Source organism: Schistocerca americana, chromosome 6, assembly GCF_021461395.2.
Source record: "Schistocerca americana isolate TAMUIC-IGC-003095 chromosome 6, iqSchAmer2.1, whole genome shotgun sequence".
In the NCBI taxonomy this organism is placed as follows: Eukaryota; Metazoa; Arthropoda; class Insecta; order Orthoptera; family Acrididae; genus Schistocerca; species Schistocerca americana.
Window position 1 is genome coordinate 82,627,959 of NC_060124.1, and position 21,499 is coordinate 82,649,457.

Below are 21,499 nucleotides of genomic sequence, written 5' to 3' on the forward strand. Positions count from 1 at the left end.
AACCAACATGGATTCCGCAAACAGAGATCATGTGAAACTCAGCTCGCCCTATTTGCCCAAGAAATTCACAGTGCCGTAGACACTGGCGAGCAGATTGATGCCGTATTCCTGGACTTCAGGAAGGCATTTGATACGGTTCCGCACTTACGTTTAGTGAAAAAAATACGAGCTTACGGAATATCGGACCAGGTTTGTGATTGGATTCAGGATTTCCTAGAAGAAAGAACACAACATGTTATTCTTAACGGTTCAAAATCTGCAGATGTAGAGGTAATTTCGGGAGTACCGCAGGGAAGCGTGATAGGACCTTTATTGTTTACAATATACATAAATGACTTAGTTGACAACATCGGTAGCTCCGTGAGGCTATTTGCAGATGACACGGTTGTCTACAAGAAAGTAGCAACATCAGAAGACTCGTACGTACTCCAGGAGGACCTGCAGAGGATTAATGCATGGTGCGACAGCTGGCAGCTTTCCCTAAACGTAGATAAATGTAATATAATGCGCATACATAGGGGCAGAAATCCATTCCAGTACGATTATGCCATAGGTGGTAAATCATTGGATGCGGTAACGACCGTAAAATACTTAGGAGTTACTATCCGGAGCGATCTGAAGTGGAATGATCACATAAAACAAATAGTGGGAAAAGCAGGCGCCAGGTTGAGATTCATAGGAAGAATTCTAAGAAAATGTGACTCATCGACGAAAGAAGTAGCTTACAAAACGCTTGTTCGTCCGATTCTTGAGTATTGCTCATCAGTATGGGACCCTTACCAGGTTGGATTAATAGAAGAGATAGACATGATCCAGCGAAAAGCAGCGCGATTCGTCATGGGGACATTTAGTCAGCGCGAGAGCGTTACGGAGATGCTGAACAAGCTCCAGTGGCGGACACTTCAAGAAAGGCGTTACGCAATACGGAGAGGTTTATTATCGAAATTACGAGAGAGCACATTCCGGAAAGAGATGGGCAACATATTACTACCGCCCACATATATCTCGCGTAATGATCACAACGAAAAGATCCGAGAAATTAGAGCAAATACGGAGACTTACAAGCAGTCGTTCTTCCCACGCACAATTCGTGAATGGAACAGGGAAGGGGGGATCAGATAGTGGTACAATAAGTACCCTCCGCCACACACCGTAAGGTGGCTCGCGGAGTATAGATGTAGATGTAGATGTAGATCAGGGTACCCATATCACTCCAACTGCACACGCCCCACACCATTACAGAGCCCCCACCAGCTTGAACAGCTCCATGGATTCATGTGGTTGTCTCCATACTTGTACACGTCCATCCGCTCGATACAACTTGAAATGAGACTCGTCCGACCAGGCAACATGTCTCTAGTCATCAGCAGTCCAGTATCGGTGTTGACGGGCCCAGACGAGGCGTAAAGCTTTGTGTCGTGCAGTTATCACGGGTATACGAGTGGGCCTTCGCCTCCGAAAGCCCATATCGATGATGTTTCATTGAATGGTTCGCACGCTGTCACTTGTTGTGTAGCAGTTTGCGGAAGGGTTACACTTCTGTCACGTTGAGCGATTCTCTGCAATCGTCGATGGTCCCGTTCTTACAGGATCTTTTTCCGGCCGCAGCGATGTCGGAGATGTGATGTTTTATCAGATTCCTGATATTCACGGTACACTCGTGAAATAGTCGTACGGGAAAATCCCTAGTTCACCGCTATCTCCGAGATGCTGTGTCCCATCGCTCGAGCTCCGACTATAACACCACGTCAAACTCACTTAAATCTCGATAAGGCGCCATTGTAACAACTGTAACCGAAATAACAACTGCACCAGACGCTTGTTGTCTTATATATGCGTTTCTGACCGCAGCGCCGTATTCTGCCTGTTTGCATATCTCTGTATTTGGATAGCATACCTATACCAGTTTCTTTGGCGCTTCAGTGCATGTCCCAGTGGTAGAGAAAGGATTAACGAGTTCTGGGTGCAGTTTTCCCACTGTCTTCGCCGTTTCCATATAGCCGTATTTGTGCGACAGGATTCGGAAAGTACGGCCCATGTGCTTATATTTAAATGTTGGCGGTACAGTGCAAAAATATACGAACGGAACAAAAGTCATTGTTTTGATTCAAATAGTCGTTTGAATGTTGGTGAAATCAAATACCAAAGACTTCGAAAAGCGTTGCTCCCCCCAGTTGCGAAGTGGGTGCTGTAATTGGATTTTTTTCTACAAAAGGATCTGCAGCTGTTCAAATTCATCAGGAGCTATGCCCAGCTTAGGGACATACAGTAATGAACGGCGAAAAGGTTGGCAAGGGTCGAGACCTTGGAAGCACCCATACAGAAATGTATCGTGAAGAGTGGAATTGCAGCTCAAGTTCTATTATCGATGCTATCGCGAGAAAAGTGGGAAAAAAAGTGTGCTATCTGGTCAAGGATTAGTGCTGACGAATTTGCTCATCCTAAACGCACCACTGGTGCAATGTGTATATCAGAAGGCGCGTCCACATTCAGTTGCCCATCCCGAGGATAATACTCAGCATTTCCCTTGGAAAGCAACGTGCTCAGCGACTACTAAATTATCTGGTCAAAAGAATCCGAACACCGCTATAAAATAGGAAGTTGATCACTACATGTGACGAAAGGTGGAGACGGAGACTACTGTGTTATCACTAACAGCTGAACGGGTCGGTGAGTCGAGCTCAGTGACTACGAAAGTGGATTAGCCATTGGACGTCACCTGTGTAACAGATATATCACGGACTTTTCAAACCTTCTGAAGCTTTGAAGGTCAATTGTTGGCAGTCTGATTGTGAAGTGGAAACGCGAGGAAACTACCACAGCTGAGTCAAGACCGGGCAGCCTCATCCGCTGAGGCACAGGAACCGTAACGGACAGGGACGTCGAGTATTGTAGGGGTAGTTGTAAAAAATCGCACTAAATCAGCGTAAGGAATCACTCCTGACTTCCACAGTCATAGCAGCAGCTCAGCTGGCACAATGACTGTGTAGTTGCAAAGAACGAGATACAATTGTCGAGCAGCTCCTCATAAACGACACACTTCTGTTGTCAGTACGAAGTGGCACTTGAGCTGTTGTTAAGAGCGACGCTACTGGAGAGTGTATCACTGGAAACGTGTGATTTAGAGTGATGATTTGCGCTTTACTTGTGGCAATGCGATGGGAGAGGTTGGGTTTGAATACTGCCTGCGGAACGTTACCTTCCGTCACGTACGAGGCGTATTCGGAAAGTAAGGTCCGATTTGGCGCGAAATGGAAACCACTGTGTAAATCGGATGGAAGTTGGCACAGATGTGTCGAGCAGTGTCTTTAGTTGTGCCTGTCGGTCGCTTAACGTCGCTCTTTTCAGCTCAGAGCGCGAGGTGATCACGTAGAAATTCCTAAAACAACAGTGTCTCCAACTAATAGAAAACAAAGGGTGTCATTACGTAACACTTCAGCAGTAAGCAGTCAGACATCATCTGACTGGGAAGAAATTACATGTGGTGTTCCCCAAGATTCCATACAAGGTCCGCTACTTTTTCTTGAGTATATTAATGACTTGACATGTATTACATTACCAGATGCTAAGTTTGTCTTATTTGCAGATGATACAAACATTGCAATAAATAGTAAATCAAATATAAATTTAGAAAGGGCAGCTAATCAAAATTTTACTGACATTAATAAGTGGTTCATAGCCAATTCACTGTCATTAAACTTTGGAAAGACCCACTATATGCAGTTCAGAACTTCCAAGAGATTTTCTTCTAGTGTGTGTATGAAATATGATGACATGGAAATAGAAGAAGTTGAGAGTGTAATACTCTTGGGATTACGACTTGATAATAAATTCAGTTGGGAACGACATACTAACGAACTTCTAAAGCGCCTAAACAAGTCTGTGTTTGCAACGCGAATGATGTCAGACATAGGAGATATAAATAGAAAAAAACTGGCATATTTTCCTTATTTTCACTACATTATGTCATATCGTATCATATTTTGGGGTAACTCCACAAACCGAGAAAAATTTTTGAGAGTACAGAAGCGTATAATAAGAGTGATGTGTAGTGTAAATCCAAGAACATCGTATCGAAACCTATTCAAAGAATTGGGCATACTAACCACAACTTCTCAGTATATTTATTCTTTAATGAAGTGTGTTGTAAATAATATATTTCTTTTTCCAGCTAACTGCTTAGTACACAGTATCAATACTAGAAATAAGAACAATATACATAAAGATTTAAAATCACTTACTCTTGCCCAGAAAGGATTCCAGTATTCAGCAAAGCATATCGTCAATAAGTTACCAGCAACCATTAAGAGTTTAATTTCAGAGAAGGCACAATTTAAACGTAATTTAAAATAATTTTTGGTGGCCGACTCCTCCTATTCCATCCACGAATTTCTCAACAAGTGCAGTAGACCACTTTGATGAAAATTTATTATACTTTAATTTTTGACAATACTTGGTTGTAACAGCCAAGTAACCACCTACTGTGTGAATGATGGACGTATGGAAAGCAGATGTAAGTCTTAAGTTTGTAAATAGTGGAAGTTTAATTTTAAATCTTGTACATAATTTGACTGTTCTTAACTGAGGATCATTGAAATTAATAATTTACTTAATTTTTGACAATATTTGGTTGTAGTAGCCCAGTAACTAGCTACTGTGTGAATGATGCATTTAATGAAAGCAGATGAACGTATTAAATCTGTAAATATTAGAACTTTAATTTTAATTCGTGTACATAATTTTACTGTTTATTGTCTGAGGATCATTAAAATTAATGAAACTCAAGTTTTCTAATTACATTTTTGTAATGTGTTTATCTGACACTTTCCGCACCCAGGAGGATTCCCTCTTTTGTGGGTCTATGGAATGAATAATTAATGTAATCTAATCTAATCCAAGTATGTGGATCTGGTGAGAGATTTCGCCTGAAGCCATGAAGCCTGCAAACCATAAATGTCATGCGTTTCTTTCTTCAAGACAATTCTCAACCGCATTCTGCAGGGGCAATGAAGACGCTCCTGCAGCGTTTTCGATGGGAAGTGTTTGATCACCCACAATATAGCCCTTAATCGGCTCCCTCCGATGCTCATCTCTGCTCACATGAACCACTGCCTACGAAGACATTTCGTCATAAACAACGAAAGGCAGACCAGCGTAGAGAACTGGCGGAAAGCACAGGCGGTTGCTTTCTGTGACGAGGGTACTGGAAAGTTTGTAAAACACCACGACAGATGTCGAAGTCGGAGCGGCGGCTATTTAGAGAGGAAACTGGAAGGTGTGGCTAACTGTTGCGAATAAAAAAAATTTTGATTTTCACTGAGGTTTCCATATCGCGACCAATCGGACCTTACTTTCCGAACAGCCCTCGTATAGCGCTAACAGCGAAGTACGGACGAGGTGATGTTATAAGACGGGAATGTTTTTCCTGGTTACTGTGCGGTCGTGTTATTGCACTTAAGAAAACGCTACATGCGGAAGAAAATGAACTCATTTTGCTACATTGTGGACTGCGTGTAGCAGAGGAACACTTAGAATACGAGGATTATTTGAATCACAATGACAACGCACTCTGTCATAAAGCATCATGTGTGAGGCAATGGTCTGTGGATAATAATATTCCGCAGCGAAACAAGGACGGAGATTTAGATTCAAAACAGAATTGAAATTTGGTATTTCTTTTCTTTTTTAACCCCATCAAGCAGAATGAAAAACACAGAACTTCCATGTGAGCACCGGAAACGTTGGCCACATAATGTACTGTGGCGTCTGAAACCTAATCTGCTGTATATACTCGCAGTGGCAAAAGAGAAGTTAGACTTGTAAACCCTACCCTCGATTCTTTACAGAATCGACCTCACATGTGTAAGACTTTATATTTCCCGAACTATGTGTTGCACAATGAAAAAATTTCGGAGGTACATTTAGCTGTCTGTGAGGTTGTATATGTGGGTACAATGTATTGCGAATAGAATTACCAGTAAATAAATAATCAATTAAAACGTCATGTCTGACGCTGAATTTTTTTTTGCATGAACAGCGTAAGCGTAGTAAATGATAAACATTTTTCCTTTCATTATTTTGTGGGGATTGTTAGAGATATAAAATTCTGAAAAGGTTTGAAATTGTGTATAAAGTTCTTGGAGAGCCGGTATGTGCTCTCTTTGTCAAATACTGAATGTAGTCTTGATAATTTGCGAGCCATAGGTTACGTTGTCTTAACAGACCAGTGATTTCTTTTTGAACAATTTTAAAACTATATTTTTTTTTCATATTGGTGGGACTCAAGATTATTTCATCAAGGTTGCTGAGCAACCGGGCTGACGTCTTTTCTTCATCCAGTCACGAATCAAAACACGTTTCTTATTTTCTTCTTACGCAGCGATTCCACGCAACAAGCTGTAACTCCATCACAACTCGTGCGACGTGCAGCTGCCAAAAGTTTCATTTCAGACGCGACTAAGGGAGCCACAAAATGACGAAACCGAAGTGTATACTGGTGTGCCGTGTCTACAGTCATATATGAAACCACTTGCGTGCAACTCATTCCACGCAACGAGTGGCGCAACCCAATGTCGTCGTGTAAACTAGGCTTAAGGCTAGGAGTTGCGTTTTCTTGACCCTCGTTTAGAGTGGGGTGACCACACCGCCCGGTACATGTTCTGGCGCAGGTGGAGGAGATCCTGGAGACGCTGGGCCTGTTGGAGTGCCGGACCACGCTGACGGACAGCTTGTCTGGAGGGCAGCGCAAGCGGCTCTCCGTGGCTCTGGAGCTCGTCAACAACCCGCCCGTCATCTTCCTCGACGAACCCACCACGTGAGTACTGGCACCGCTTCATCTCGTGGCACTATTTGCGCTGCACTGAGATCGGTCTACCAGAGAAGTCAAGACTCAAGTATTTCAGAGGCAGGGCTACACCTGTATATCTGTTGTATACTATGTGATCAAAAGTATCTGTAAACCCCTACGTAATGCGGTATTGACCACTATATGTCATGACAGGTGGGCCCATCAGTATATCAGGAGGCAGGAAGCATTGAGTTGTAGGGCAAGGAGTAGTAGCAGTAGAATGGGTCAGTCACGAGAGCTCAGTGAGTTGGAACGTGGACTAGTCATTGGATGGAAATTGAGTAACAAATCAATCAGGGGCATTTCAAGCCTAACGCTGCCCAAGGTGACTGTCGGTGATATTATTGTACAATGGAAACGCGAAGGAACGACTACAGCTGAATCAAGACCAGGCAGATATCATGAACTGACGGATAGGGATAGTCGAGCATTGCGGAGTGTGGTTGTAAAAACTCCCATGAAATCAGCGGGAGAAATCACTCGTTAGTTACAAAGTGCTCCCAGCAGTCCAGCTAGCGCAATGGCTGTGCAAAGGGGCTTAAAAAGAATGGGCTTCAGTGTTTGAGAAACTTCTCATAAGCTACACATTTCTGTAGTCAATGCTAAGCGACATTTGACGTGATATAAAGAGTTAAACTACTGGACAGGGGATGGAAAATGGAAATGAGCATTTGATGTCATTGGCCGGGAGGCCCCTTGCGGGGCAGGTCCGGCCGCCTTGGTGCAGGTCTTATTACATTCGACACCACATTGGGCGACCTTCGCGCCGGATGGGGGATGAAATGAAGATGAAGACAGTACAACAACCAGTCCCTGAGCAGAGAAATCCCCGACCCAGCCGGGATCGAACCCGGGCCCGTAGGACGGCAATCCGTCACGCTGACCACTCAGCTGTCGGGGCGGACACTGGACAGTAGATGACTAGAAACGAATGATTTGCAGTGAGGGATCATGATATACCCTGGCGCAATGCGTTGGAAGGGTTTGGGTGTGCCTAATTCATAGAGAATGTTGCCTGCCTTCATGTGTAGTGTGCCAACAATGAAGTACAGAGGAGGTGGTGTTAGGGTATCAGTGTGTTTATTGTGGTTAATGCATCATGCCTTCATTGCGCTTAAGAAAACGCTACATGTTGAAGGATATGAACACATAATGGTTCAAATGGCTCTGAGCACTATGGGACTTAACTTCTGTGGTCATCAGTCCCCTAGAACTTAGAACTACTTAAACCTAACTAACCTAAGGACATCACACACATCCATGCCCGAAGCAGGATTCGAACCTGCGACTGTAGCGGTCACGCGGTTCCAGACTGAAGCGCCTTTAACCGCACGGCCACACCGGCCGGCTGATATGAACACATTTTAGAGCACTGTGTACTGTGTGTAGTGGAGGAATAGTTCGGAGACGGTTATATCAACATGATGATGCACCCTATCATAAAACAGCATCTGTAAGGAAATGGTTGTTTGCGCAATAGCATCCCTGAAATGGACTGGCCAGCCCAGAGTCTCGACCAAATCGAACATCTCTGGCATGGGTTAGAACGTCGAATTCGCTCTAGAACCCAGAGTAGAACATCATTATCTTCTCTGGATTCGCCGCTTGATGAAGAATGAGCTGTCATTCCCCCACAGACATTCAGACACCTTATTGAAAGGGTCCTTAGCAGAGTATAACTCATGATAAAGGCGAATTGTGGGAACACCCATATTAAAGACCAGTAAAAGATGCCCAGACGTTTTTGATCATATAGTGTAAGTAGTGGTTTGATGTAAGTGAGAGATGGTTAGTTTTGACGAGTCTCGGCAGGCTAGTTGATCTTGTGGCATTTTACTTTTAATCTTCAAATTGTGCTCGTTTTAGAAGGTTGGCTATTTTATACGCTGTGATGGAACACTCCTTTGTAAGCCAGGCTGTGTAACATATTCTAGAATTAGGGGCAGCGCTTCCCAAAAGAAAATTCTTGCCAACTGCTATGAAAATAAATAAAAACTGATGTTTTGAATTTTTTTTTACTTTACGCCATGGAAAAAACTGAACTACTGTTATGTTTGGACTGAAAATAATATATGAACATTCTCAAAGTTCACTGATGCGCGTGCTATATGTTTTATCGTGAAAACATGTAAATATTCTGAGATGAAATAAAATAAAATACGGTTAGAGATGCGAAAATGTACCGCTTGTGTAACGAAAAACGTCGTCGCTGATGAATTTGCGATCTGTTATATCCATCGAAAAAGTTGTTAACAAAACCATTACATTAATTTTGGTAACATTTGACATACCATTATTGTATATTGTCACGCATGTCCACATTTTATTTACGAGCGACCCCATGCGCGAGTACTCGTAAGCAGCCGCAGATACTTAGTCCGAAGGCTCGCCTTACGAGGTGCATTCAAGTTCTAAGGCCTCCGATTTTTTTTCTAATTAACTACTCACCCGAAATCTATGAAACTGGCGTTACTTCTCGACGTAATCGCCCTGCAGACGTACACATTTTTCACAACGCTGACGCCATGATTCCATGGCAGCAGCGAAGGCTTCTTTAGGAGTCTGTTTTGACCACTGGAAAATCGCTGAGGCAATAGCAGCACGGCTGGTGAATGAGCGGCCACGGAGAGTGTCTTTCATTGTTGGAAAAAGCCAAAAGTCACTAGGAGCCAGGTCAGGTGAGTAGGGAGCATGAGGAATCACTTCAAAGTTGTTATCACGAAGAAACTGTTGCGTAACGTTAGCTCGATGTGCAGGTGCGTTGTCTTGGTGAAACAGCACATGCGCAGCCCTTCCCGGACGTTTTTGTTGCAGTGCAGGAAGGAATTTGTTCTTCAAAACATTTTCGTAGGATGCACCTGTTACCGTAGTGCCCTTTGGAACGCAATGGGTAAGGATTACGCCCTCGCTGTCCCAGAACATGCACACCATCATTTTTTCAGCACTGGCGGTTACCCGAAATTTTTTTGGTGGCGGTGAATCTGTGTGCTTCCATTGAGCTGACTGGCGCTTTGTTTCTGGATTGAAAAATGGCATCCACGTATCATCCATTGTCACAACCGATGAAAAGAAAGTCCCATTCATGCTGTCGTTGCGCGTCAACATTGCTTGGCAACATGCCACACGGGCAGCCATGTGGTCGTCTGTCAGCATTCGTGGCACCCACCTGGATGACACTTTTCGCATTTTCAGGTCGTCATGCAGGATTGTGTGCACAGAACCCACAGAAATGCCAACTCTGGAGGCGATCTGTTCAACAGTCATTCGGCGATCCCCCAAAACAATTCTTTCCACTTTCTCAATCATGTCGTCAGACCGGCTTGTGCGAGCACGAGGTTGTTTCGGTTTGTTGTCACACGATGTTCTGCCATCATTAAACTGTCGCACCCACGAACGCACTTTCGACACATCCATAACTCCATCACCACATGTCTCCTTCAACTGTCGATGAATTTCAATTGGTTTCACACCACGCAAATTCAGAAAACGAATGATTGCACGCTGTTCAAGTAAGGAAAACGTCGCCATTTTAAGTATTTAAAACAGTTCTCTTTCTCGCCGCTGGCGGTAAAATTCCATCTGCCGTACGGTGCTGCCATCTCTGGGATGTATTGATAATGAACGCAGCCTCATTTTAAAACAATGCGCATGTTTCTATCTCTTTCCAGTCCCGAGAAAAAAAATTGGAGGCCTTAGAACTTGAATGCACCTCATATTAAGACCGAGATTATTCCCAACCAACAGACGCAGCATGTGCATTTCACACAAAACTTCGTTCTTGCTGCTGCAGTGTCTATGTATCCCATTAAAATTCTTTGTCCATCCGTATACTTTCTGAATCAAAATCCAGGTGAGCGGACAAGACAAAGAACGTAGGTCTCTGATGCACAATGATTAATTTTTTCGTGGAGATCACTGTGTATTTTTCTAGCAGTCGGATATCTGGTAGTATCGAAGTACAGTTCTATGCCATATTTTTTTTTGTCAGAATCGTCAAATTCTGTAATTTCTGTTTTTTTTTATATGCCGTTCTTGGTGAAGCAAAACAGGTGCTCACATTTACCGCACGGTTAATACGGAATACCGTTGATTCGGAAATTCCATTACGTTTTGTTGTCATTTTATGAACTTGAGCAAAATTTGTATTGTTCTTGGCTTCTTTACTGTTGGCCAGACTAATAAAAAAAAAATCTTCAGTACGATCGATAAGGCAATTTTAGAACGTTTTCGAATGTCTTTTCTCCCTTAACGCACACCGGCCGGAGTGGCACTACACGTGGGTCCTCGCTCCTGCATTTTGCTCACTGCTACACACTCGTCAATGCACCGTCCCACGAAAGACTGAAACCACAAGTGAATATACGATATCGCATGGAAACACAGAACATTCACTTTAAAAGGGGACATTTAGGTTAGGCTTTGCCGTGACTGTTATTGACATCGAATGAAACAGCAAGTTCACTGTTACCAGTCACTGTTTATTTATCTCCACGACGCGTTTCGAAGGTTTGAACGTCCATCATCAGGTGGAGTTACATTTTTTTAGTATGGCATACGTATGTGTTGTGTTACGATTTTGTGGTAACTTGTGATACTGTCTCTAGTGGTCGCAGGTTTCTTTCACTGTCGTAACACATCACATGTCAGCTGTCATATTTTGTTTTGATGGAGGTTTAAATCTTCGAAACGCGTCGAGGGGATAAATAAATAGTGACTGATAACAGCAAACTTGTTGTTTGATGCCACAACAGAACATTCATCTGGCGCTGACCTACTTAGTGATGGGGAGCTCGTGAATGAGTCGTTCAAATGAACGCTTCACTCCAGTGAAGTGTGAACTAACCACTCAATTTCAATGAACTGGTACTTCAAACTCTTCACAGATAGCACACTCCACACTTTTTTCTAGTTCACTCACTCTCTTCCCCTCTCCCTCTCCCACTACATAGGCGCTACGTCACTTCACTTCAGTCCTCCCTCTACTGCCTGTCGACGAATCGAACGGTGTTTGTTGGGAACGATTGGTTTACGAGGGGTTGTGGAGGTGAGGGGCGAGGGGAAAGCAGTGTCAGTTGCTTCCTGCAGTGCTGACATCAATCCCCGTGGCTATTTGTGCAGTTAAACTTCACGTCTACGGGTAGCCTACCGTTGGCAGCGCTTGCAGACAAATGAATATTAAAAATACAAACGAAGAGGCTGGCTGTGTGAGCACGCACAGCCGACATGAAAATAAATGTTCGTTAATAACGCTGAAAGAGTGATTTTACCTGAAATCGTACCAATGACTACAGGTGACGTTAACGTTTTGAATCTGGAGGGTTATTATTCTCAACAAAAATAAAATCTACAGGAAAACTTCTGAATAATTACTTAACGTAGGTATATAGACTTTGTGACAGTGGTAAACATACTCATTCTATTTTGGATTAAATTTTAAAAAGCACGTAAAATTGGGATTGCATTTCGTTGGTAGCCCTAGTTTTCAGTCCATGAATACAACAAATAATGTTTCATTTGGCAGATAAAGACTTCTTTGGGCGCTCCATGAGAAAATGTAGAGCAAGATTAAATGTAGTACCTTCTTTATATGTGACAGGCTTCTCTGTTTATCTTTCCTTTGTCCCCTTCGACCATGCTCTATTTAACTCAGACGCTATAAGAGCGCAAAACGTTGCGTGCACGTTACTGCATAGTTCGGCCATCTGTTGGTAAAATTATGAAGTATTACGAAGCTTTATTGTACGAGCGAGGCGGAGCGAGAGTAGCCGCATCTGAGCGGCGAACTGGGCAACTTCGCCAGGCTTCCGTACTTCATGAATGAACTACTTCATTCGAACGCTTCACGGCAAAGAGTGAAATGAATGAAGTAGTTCACGGGAATGAACGAGTTCGACCCATCTTTAGACCTACTGCACTTTTAACAATGTGCATGTGGCAACAAAGCTAAGAGGCGGGTGAACCACAGCGGTTACATGGTAAACTCCTCATCGCACCCCTCTCAGATTTAATGGTAAGTTGGCCCGTTGGAAAAATGGTTCAAATGGCTACAAGTGCTATGGGACTTAACATCTGAGGTCATCAGTCCCCTAGACTTAGAACTACTTAAACCTAACTAACCTAAGATCATCCCACACATCCATGCTCGAGGCATGATTCGAACCTGCGACCGTAGCAGCAGCGCGGTTCCGGACTGAAGCGCCTAGAACCGCTCGACCGCAGCGGCCGGCGGCCCGTTGGATAGACCGTTAAAAACTGAACACAGATCAAGCATGAAAACAGGAAGAAGATGTACTGAACTGTGTAAAAATACAAAATACAAACAGTGAATGGTTCACATTTAACTTGTCCGCATCGAGCGACGTTAACGACTGTCCTGTCGGGGTTGTATGCTCATGGTGTTTGATTGCGGAGGGGGATATCCGGATTCAAATCTCACTCGGTCACTTTTTCTTTTCTTCCACAAGATTACGAACTTCTCGTCCGGTCATTGACGCGTCTTTTCACTGTATTCAAATTTGTGTATGTGTCGCGTCGTAAAGTTCGTTTGCAGCAGCGACGTTTAACGAAAGGTTCTCCAGACGTACGCATCTCCTATTTGTTCTACACAGGTACCAACAGTTTTGAATCCCTGCGTTGTTTACTTGCGACGTTAACATATTCTTATCACATGACTCATATTCTGTGATGAATAATGAGAACATGCGAGATGCTACCTACACCCCTCACAGAAACGAAAACGACATATATACGGGTATGAACTATGCTACAATGAAGGATTTCAAGAGTCAAAACTTCCAAAACACAACTCAAGAGCCATGACATGTGGTACCTGTGTAGGACACATAGGAGGTATGTACGTCTGGACGTCCCTTCGTTACACGTTGCTGTTGCAAATAGACGTTACGCCACGACACAAACACAAATTTGAATACAGTGATCAGACACATCAATGACCGGACGGGAAGTCGTAATTTGTGGGGAAAAAATGAGACCGGGTGAAATTAGAACCCAGATTTCCCCCTTCCCTATCAAACACCATGATCACACAACCACGGCACGACAGTCATTAAAGTTGCTCGATTTTGCGTACATTAAGTTTGGACTACTGTTACTGACTGTTAATGTCTGACTGTTAATGACTGTCGATGACCTCCTGGCTGGCTGTTTTCAGCTCAACAATGGTTTTGGGGTTATTGTTACACACCTTGTCTTTAATACAGCTCCACAGAACGGAATCACATCTGTTCAGATCAGGAGAATATGGCGGCCAATCGACGCCCATTCCACTGGCCTTTCGTTACCCCAGAGCCAAAATACAGTCCCCAGAGTGCTCCTCCAGGACATCAAACACTCTCCTGCTTCGATGGCGTCCAGCTCCGTCTTGCACTAACCACGTCTTGTCGAAACCAGGGTCACTTTGAATAATGGGGATGAAATCATCTTCCAAAACCTACACGTACCATTCGGTAGTCAACTATTTCGTGACATTGCACACCATACAGTCACCTGTTGAAGGTGAAGAGACTCCTCGATCGTGAGACGCGGATCTTCAGTCCCCAAAACACCCCAATTTTGCTTACTGACGAGCCCATCCAAATGGAAGTGGACAGTCATTAACTTTGCTCGATGTTGCGTACATTAAGTTTGGACCACTGTTTCTATTTGGCTTCTTTTTTCCACAGTTTAATACACCTTCTTCCTATTTTCAAGACTGATCTGTTGTCAGTTTTTGACGGGCTATCCAATGGAGCGACTTACTTCTAAATCTGAAGGGGGGAGGGAGGGGGGGGGGGGGGTGATAGGGGGTTTGCCTTGTTAGCGCCGGCGGACTGCAGTGAGCAAGTGTGACCTTGAGTTGTCTAATTTTGTGACTGCTGCTTTACTAATTACGTTTTCCAATGCATGTTCAACTCTTTTTTACACTTAATCAATCTGAAAATGCCTGTAAAAATCAACCGAAACCAGTCATTGTGATTTAATTGTATTATCAAAATTACGATCTAAGCATTAAAAGTTTTATATATTAAATTTTTTTTAAATAAATTACGTTAAGACTGCTGTCTCCTTACTGATAATGTCGGGCTTCACATTTGACAGTTTTCAGAGACAGCAAAGGACTAGGAAGAGCAGTTGAACGGAATGGACAGTGTCTTGAAAGGAGGATGTAAGATGAACATCAACAAAAGCAAAACGAGGATAATGGAATGTAGTCGAATTAACTCGTGCGATGCTGAGAAAATTAGGTTAATAAATGATACACTTAAAGTAGTAAAGGAGTTTTGCTATTTGGGGAGCAAAATAACTGATGATGGTCGAAGTAGAGAGCATACAAAATGTAGACTGGCAATGGCAAGGAAAGCGTTTCTGAAGAAGAGAAATTTGTTAACATCGAGTAAAGATTTGAGTGTCAGGAAGTCATTTCTGAAAGTATTTGTATGGACTGTAGCCACGTATGGAAGTGAAACATGGACGATAAATAGTTTGGACAAGAAGAGAATAGAAGCTTTCAAAATGTGGTGCTACAGAATAATACTGAAGATTAGATGGGTAGACCACATAACTAATGAGAAGGTATTGTATAGAACTGGGGAGAAAAGGAGTTTGTGGCACAACTTGACTAGAAGAAGGGATCGGTTGGTAGGACATGTTCTGAGGCATCAAGGGATCACTAATTTAGTATTGGAGGACAGCGTGGGGAGTAAAAATCGTAGAGGGAGACCAAGAAATGAATACACTAAGCAGATTCAGAAGGATGTAGGTTCCAGTAAGTACTGGGAGATGAAGAAGCTTGCACAGGATAGAGTAACATGGAGAGCTGCATCAAACCAGTCTCAGGACTGAAGACCACAACAACAACAACAAGACTGCTGTCTCCTTACTGACAATGTCATGCTTCACACTTGACATTTTTTGTGCTTTCTCTCTTATGGCATTTATTCTGACCCTAGTATTATCTGCAAAGAGTACCTGTTCTGCTTGAATATTCGGGAGTGAGTGACGTGAGCTTTCCGGCAGGGGCCTGGACGTGGTGGCGATCCAGCACTGCGTGCAGCTGCTCAAGCTGCTGGCCAGCCAGGGCCACACGGTGGTGTGCACCGTCCACCAGCCCAGTGCCATGCTCTTCAATGCCTTCGACCACGTGTACCTGCTGTCTCGGGGCCAGTGCGTCTTCCAGGGCCAGCCACGGGCGCTCGTGCCCTTCCTGGCCGAGCAGGGGCTCGAGTGCCCCATCAACCACAACCCTGCGGACTTCAGTGAGTACCTAACTTAAAAGTTATTGCACTCAATCTGTCAAAAATATCTGGGCACCCCTATGCAGTACAGAATAGACCACCAGGTGTCACAAAAGGAAGACCCGCCTGTATAAAGTGGAGGTGGGGAGCATTGTGTTGTCTGTGTAAAGCATAAGCCACTCCTAGAAAAACTGGAATTCTATGGCATTAGACAGCCTTAAATTAATGAAATTATATCTTCAGAATCGTAAGCAAGTTGTTTGTGTAGGGGAAGAAATGTCGGGTATAGAACAAGTCGAGGTAGGTGTTCTGTAGGGATCTGTACTGGGCCCCTTTTTGTTCCTAATAATGATAAATGATCTGCCATCATTTATGAAGTCCGTCACTGTGTGGTATGCAGATGATACAACATTTCTTCGTGCTAGTGATGATTTCAATGGCCTTAAAACTTGTGCAGCAAAGACAATTCACCAAGCATCCTATTGGTTCAAGGCAAATGGATTCCTGCTGAATGAAAACAAAACACAGCAGATGGTTTGTAGTCTTAGAGATAAGCTTCTGTCAGATGATCCAAGTTATGTCAAATTTTTGGAGGTATACATAGATGATAAATTCTCTTGTGGTCAACATGTACAATATATTAGTGGTAAGTTGTCAAGAGTTATTTTTCTGTTAAGGCAACTTATGGATTGTGTTCCTGAGAAACATGTTAGAACATCCTATTTTTCATTCTTTCAAAGTATAATAACATATGGAATTATTTTGTGGGGGAACTCTAGCTGTGTACATGACATATTAATACTGCAAAAAAAAGCTATTAGGATAATTACTGGTTCTGCATATAAGGCACACTGTAAACCATTGTTCTGTGAACAAAAAATTATGACTGTTATGAACTTGTACATATACTATATTCTAATTTATATGAAGAAGAAATTACCAGAAACAAAAAAAACAGAGAAAATGTACATAGCCACAATACATGAAGGAATTGGTGCCTCTATATTTCTTACCATAGGTTGTCAAAGTCACTCAACAGCTATGAAATCATGGGGTACAAATTATTTAATAATGTTCCACAATCTGTTCAAGAATTACCAGAACAGTTATTCAAACAAACAATTCATGACTGGCTAGCCTCCACCCATTCTATGATATAATAGAATTTATCAACTGTAATATAATACTATAATGTTAACAACAAACCTGTTGTTTCTTTCAAATTGTATTTTAGTATGTATATGACATTGTCTATTGTTGTAATGGCCGAATGACAATAAAATTATTATTATTATTATTATTATTATTATAGAGAATCACTAACAACAAAATGATCATTCAAGAGAGCTCAGTGTTAAGAAGATTCTGAACATCTTCACCATCTGCTGGGTTGTGTGACTGCTGACATTCATTCAAAAATGGCTGCCAAACTAAGGCAGCAGTGGAAATGGAGACACTGTGTCAAGCCAGTCCAGATGACTGCTTTCATTGCCTGATTACCGTGAGTGAGTGCTGAGTGTATCAGTTTGATCCTGAGTGAAAGGACGAAAGCCTGAAATGGAAACACAAAAAGTCATTGCTGCACAAAAAGGCAAAGATCCGACCATCATTCAGCAAGGTGATGCTGTGTGTTCTCTCAGGCTCCCATTGTGTGTTATGGTGCTAATAGAGAATTCTCTACAGGGACAAACTGTCACAGGAGCATACTACAAATCCCATGATGAGACTGCAGAAGGCTGTCAAGACAAAATGTTGTGAGAAGCTGTTAAAAGTGGTATTGTTGGTCCACAACACCCCAACTCATTCTGCAGAAGATATAGTAACACATGTTGCTTCTTTGAGCTACTAATTTTTGCCTCATCCCCATATTTTTCTTGTGTGGCATGCAGAGACTTCTCCCTCCTTCCAAAGATGAAGAAACCATTTGCGACAGACATTTCCAGAATGATAAAAAAGTAATTTTCGAGATGGAATGTTTCCTTAAAAGCTAAAATGCAGGTTTCTACAACCAAGTTTTCCACTTAACAACCAAGTTCTCCACTAAATGACCCATCTTTGGAAAAAATACGCCACTTATGTAAAGACGGACTATCATTATCATCAAGTTTCACTGTTAAAGCCTGTTTTTTCTTTTTCTTTCTTTTCTTTTTCTTTTTTTTTCTTTTCTAGGAGATAGTAAAAACTTCATGATCACTCCTCCTATGTTATCAGAAACGAATTCCTTTATATTGTACAATGGATGGAAAACCAATTAGTCACATTTTTTAATGTATGTTCAGGAATACCTTCTACAACTCGTAGAACAAGAGTGTACCTGTGATTCTTCAGTTTCTCCCAGCATATTTCTTGCTCAAACAGTCCACAGGTGTACTGCCAGTCCATAGTGTCCATAGTACACCTGTGGACCATTCGAACAAGAGTGTACCTGTCATCTAACTGGGGAGGGGAGTGGAGCTAGCTCATATCTCATATTGGCATGGAAATGGGAGGAATGACAGGAACTAAGTGCAGCTTATTCCTAAATAAACACAAAAATATATATGTTAATGATCAAACATACCAATGCTACCACTTTATAACAGGAACCTATAAAGTACTTAACTGTGAGAGTATGTCTGTATGAGATATTAACAAGTTATATAATTTATCATGAGTATATACACCAAAGAACTTAGTGGGACTGGTCTCCTCAGAGGGAACCATCTGGTGTGTTTTGTTGTCATAAGTTACGTTTATTTACTCTAAACCAATAAGGAGCTTGGGCAACTATGTTGCCAACAAGATTTTTCATGGTAGATGTCACTCAATAAAATTAGTCACCTATCAACTATATCAGTGGAATAGTTCTCGCTATAAAGCATTTAAAAGTAGTTTTTTGGTGTGTGTTTCATTCAAATGGATGAACTGGGATATATCACCATAAAATGCTTCAATCAGGAAGAAAATTCATCAAAAGTTGGTGAGGATTTCATAAGGCATCGCTTTGTCTCTTTCAACAGTTAATAATTATGCAACTAAATTCAAATATGATGTACTGCTCACAGTACTGACCCTCACAACTTACGTCCCAAAACTGCAACCACAGACAAGAACACCCAAAAAGTGCACAGTATGTTATTTGTTGTTTGTGCAAGGTGCATACAATAAATAAGCCCACAGATATTTAGGTCCACTTCCATAGCTGAACACTCATCATATCTGACTGCCATTTGAAGAACCTGGGTTTGATTCCCAGTATTGTCAGGGATTATTTGGTGGAATGAACTGGAACAGAGTGCACTCAGCCTAGTGAAACCAATTTATGAAGTATGTGAATCAGTAGCTGCAGCTATAAGTTTCGGAAAGCTGACAACAACTGGGAGAGTTGTTTGCTAAGCGTATGACTCTCCATAGGGCATCCAGTGCCACTGTTAGCAGAAAACAACATGGCAGATGGCCAGTGTTGCAAGGTGTTCAGGGTCTGGTAGAAAGGCATAGTTTTCATAGGCATATAAGAGGAAAGAATATTGTACATTTCATACAAAGAATTACTAATGACAACAGCCTGTGCAAGATAAGATTTGTGTATGTAGTATGATGTCCAAAAGCAATTCAAGACCAAAATGTTTGAACAAGTTTGAAACTAACCAACTGATCTTGTGTACTGATTTGATACTGTGTATGAAACTCGCATTCACTGATTCATGCTAGAAATGGAAAAAAAACATCAAAGCAGAGGGTGAATGCCAATGTTCCTGTACCAAAAAATGAGAACTCAATTTCATCTTCTGGAAAAATATGGCTAGTGTTTCCACGGATGGAAAGGAGTTCTTCTTGTCAATTAACTTGTAGTTTAGATGTAAAAGTAGCACATGCCGAAAAAGATTTGGACTGGAAAAGAAAAAAAGCTCTTTATATTCCCCAACATACAATGCCCATGCAGTATTTTTTCATCACCTGAAATATTCATTTGCAACTACTGGGTCCTTTTCTCAAAATACTCAACATAGAGACTTGAAAATTCATATTTTATTTTTTTTAAATTATACCATGTTTTGTTTCATTGCTATCTGTAATTTCTTACAGTTCTTGAAATGGTCCAAGGAGAAAATGCAGGCAATGTTACAATGTTGTCAGCCGAAATGATGAATGGAAGGGTGACAGCAAAACTGGACACAGAAACAAATACTGTAAGACTTGCAAGTGGTAAGTGTTCTAACCAACACAGATTTCCTTAAAATCAATAACAGTCACTGCCATCTCATATAGTTTACACTTGTATGTTAAAATAAGAAAGTTGTTATCAAGATACGTACACAGTAGTGGAAACTAGCATAAAGGCAGTGTTCCAGGAAAGTAATAGTACAATGTCTGAAGCATACATGAATCAAATTTACAATCAAAGCAATATAAGACATAAATAATCAGGACTGAATAACATAGTTTCTTTCATAAGGTGAGTAACAAAATAAGGCATTTGCATTTTGTGAATGGAAACTGGTATAAAGGCATTCACTGTTCGGTTGTGTTATTGCATTGTTAGGGTTTTGTCCAACCTCTGTTCTTCCTAATTACCTCAAAAATTCTCTTCAGCATTGATTTCGTTAGTGTTAGTTCTTGCAGTGGAACTGTCACCCATTCTTCTTGTGTTGCTCTTTTCAGCTTACATACAGCTTCAAATTGCCTTCCATTGCAATAAACACGTATTACAAGTATTCCCCAAAGGTTTTCCATGCAGTTCAAATCCAGGTTATGTGCGGTCCGGGCAAGACATCAAAATCTTTATCCACAAACCACTCTTTGTTTGTAGCAGAAACATACCCAGATGCATTATTTTGTTGAAACAAGACTTTTTTACCCTAAGTCCTCATACATTCTAATCATTTGTGGCACAAATTTGAAATATAGACAGGTCTTGATCATATAGTTCTTTATTAAAATACATCCGACTGCCTCTACCGTGGAAGTATTTCTGCATCAAGTAATGCTAATCAGTTCTGTTTCTAGCTTCTCAGCATACATGTTAGATTTCATTCTAGTGTTCAGCCAAGCATTGCCTGACTTGTCTTTAGTGCAGAAGGCTGTCCATGTCATAACACTTGCACCATCAAAATTTCTGTTCATTCTAACCTACTGTTCTATTCTCAGATCATGCCAATAGTACTGAAATCCATCTTGCCCATCTACATTAAACTTCCTCTCATCACTGGAGATCACTTTATCCCATTCTGAAATCCATGACATGTGTGTTCTACCAAACTCCAATCTAGCCTTTTTATGTTTGGGTATTAGTGTGGGCAGTGTTTTTTTTTCCAAAAAAATGTTTGAGCGTATGCATATCCGTTTAGCAGTACCATCGCCCACTATTAGTGGACGAGGGCACTACATGCTTGTCGAACTGGCTGCCAGCGATTCAGTTGACGAGAACGATTGCTGCAGC

The 21,499-nt window shown here is 41.9% G+C and overlaps 1 protein-coding gene across 1 annotated transcript in view; it reads left to right on the forward strand.

The window, feature by feature from the left end:
* The window catches only part of LOC124619567 (ATP-binding cassette subfamily G member 4-like), a 323,941-nt gene that overhangs the window by 268,852 nt on the left and 33,590 nt on the right, over window positions 1-21,499 (forward strand). Inside the window, exons 4-6 of the mRNA XM_047146057.1 lie at window positions 6,669-6,814; window positions 15,863-16,101; window positions 20,146-20,265. Coding sequence (XP_047002013.1) covers window positions 6,669-6,814; window positions 15,863-16,101; window positions 20,146-20,265 — 505 coding nt within the window. The remainder of the gene's footprint in view (window positions 1-6,668; window positions 6,815-15,862; window positions 16,102-20,145; window positions 20,266-21,499) is intronic.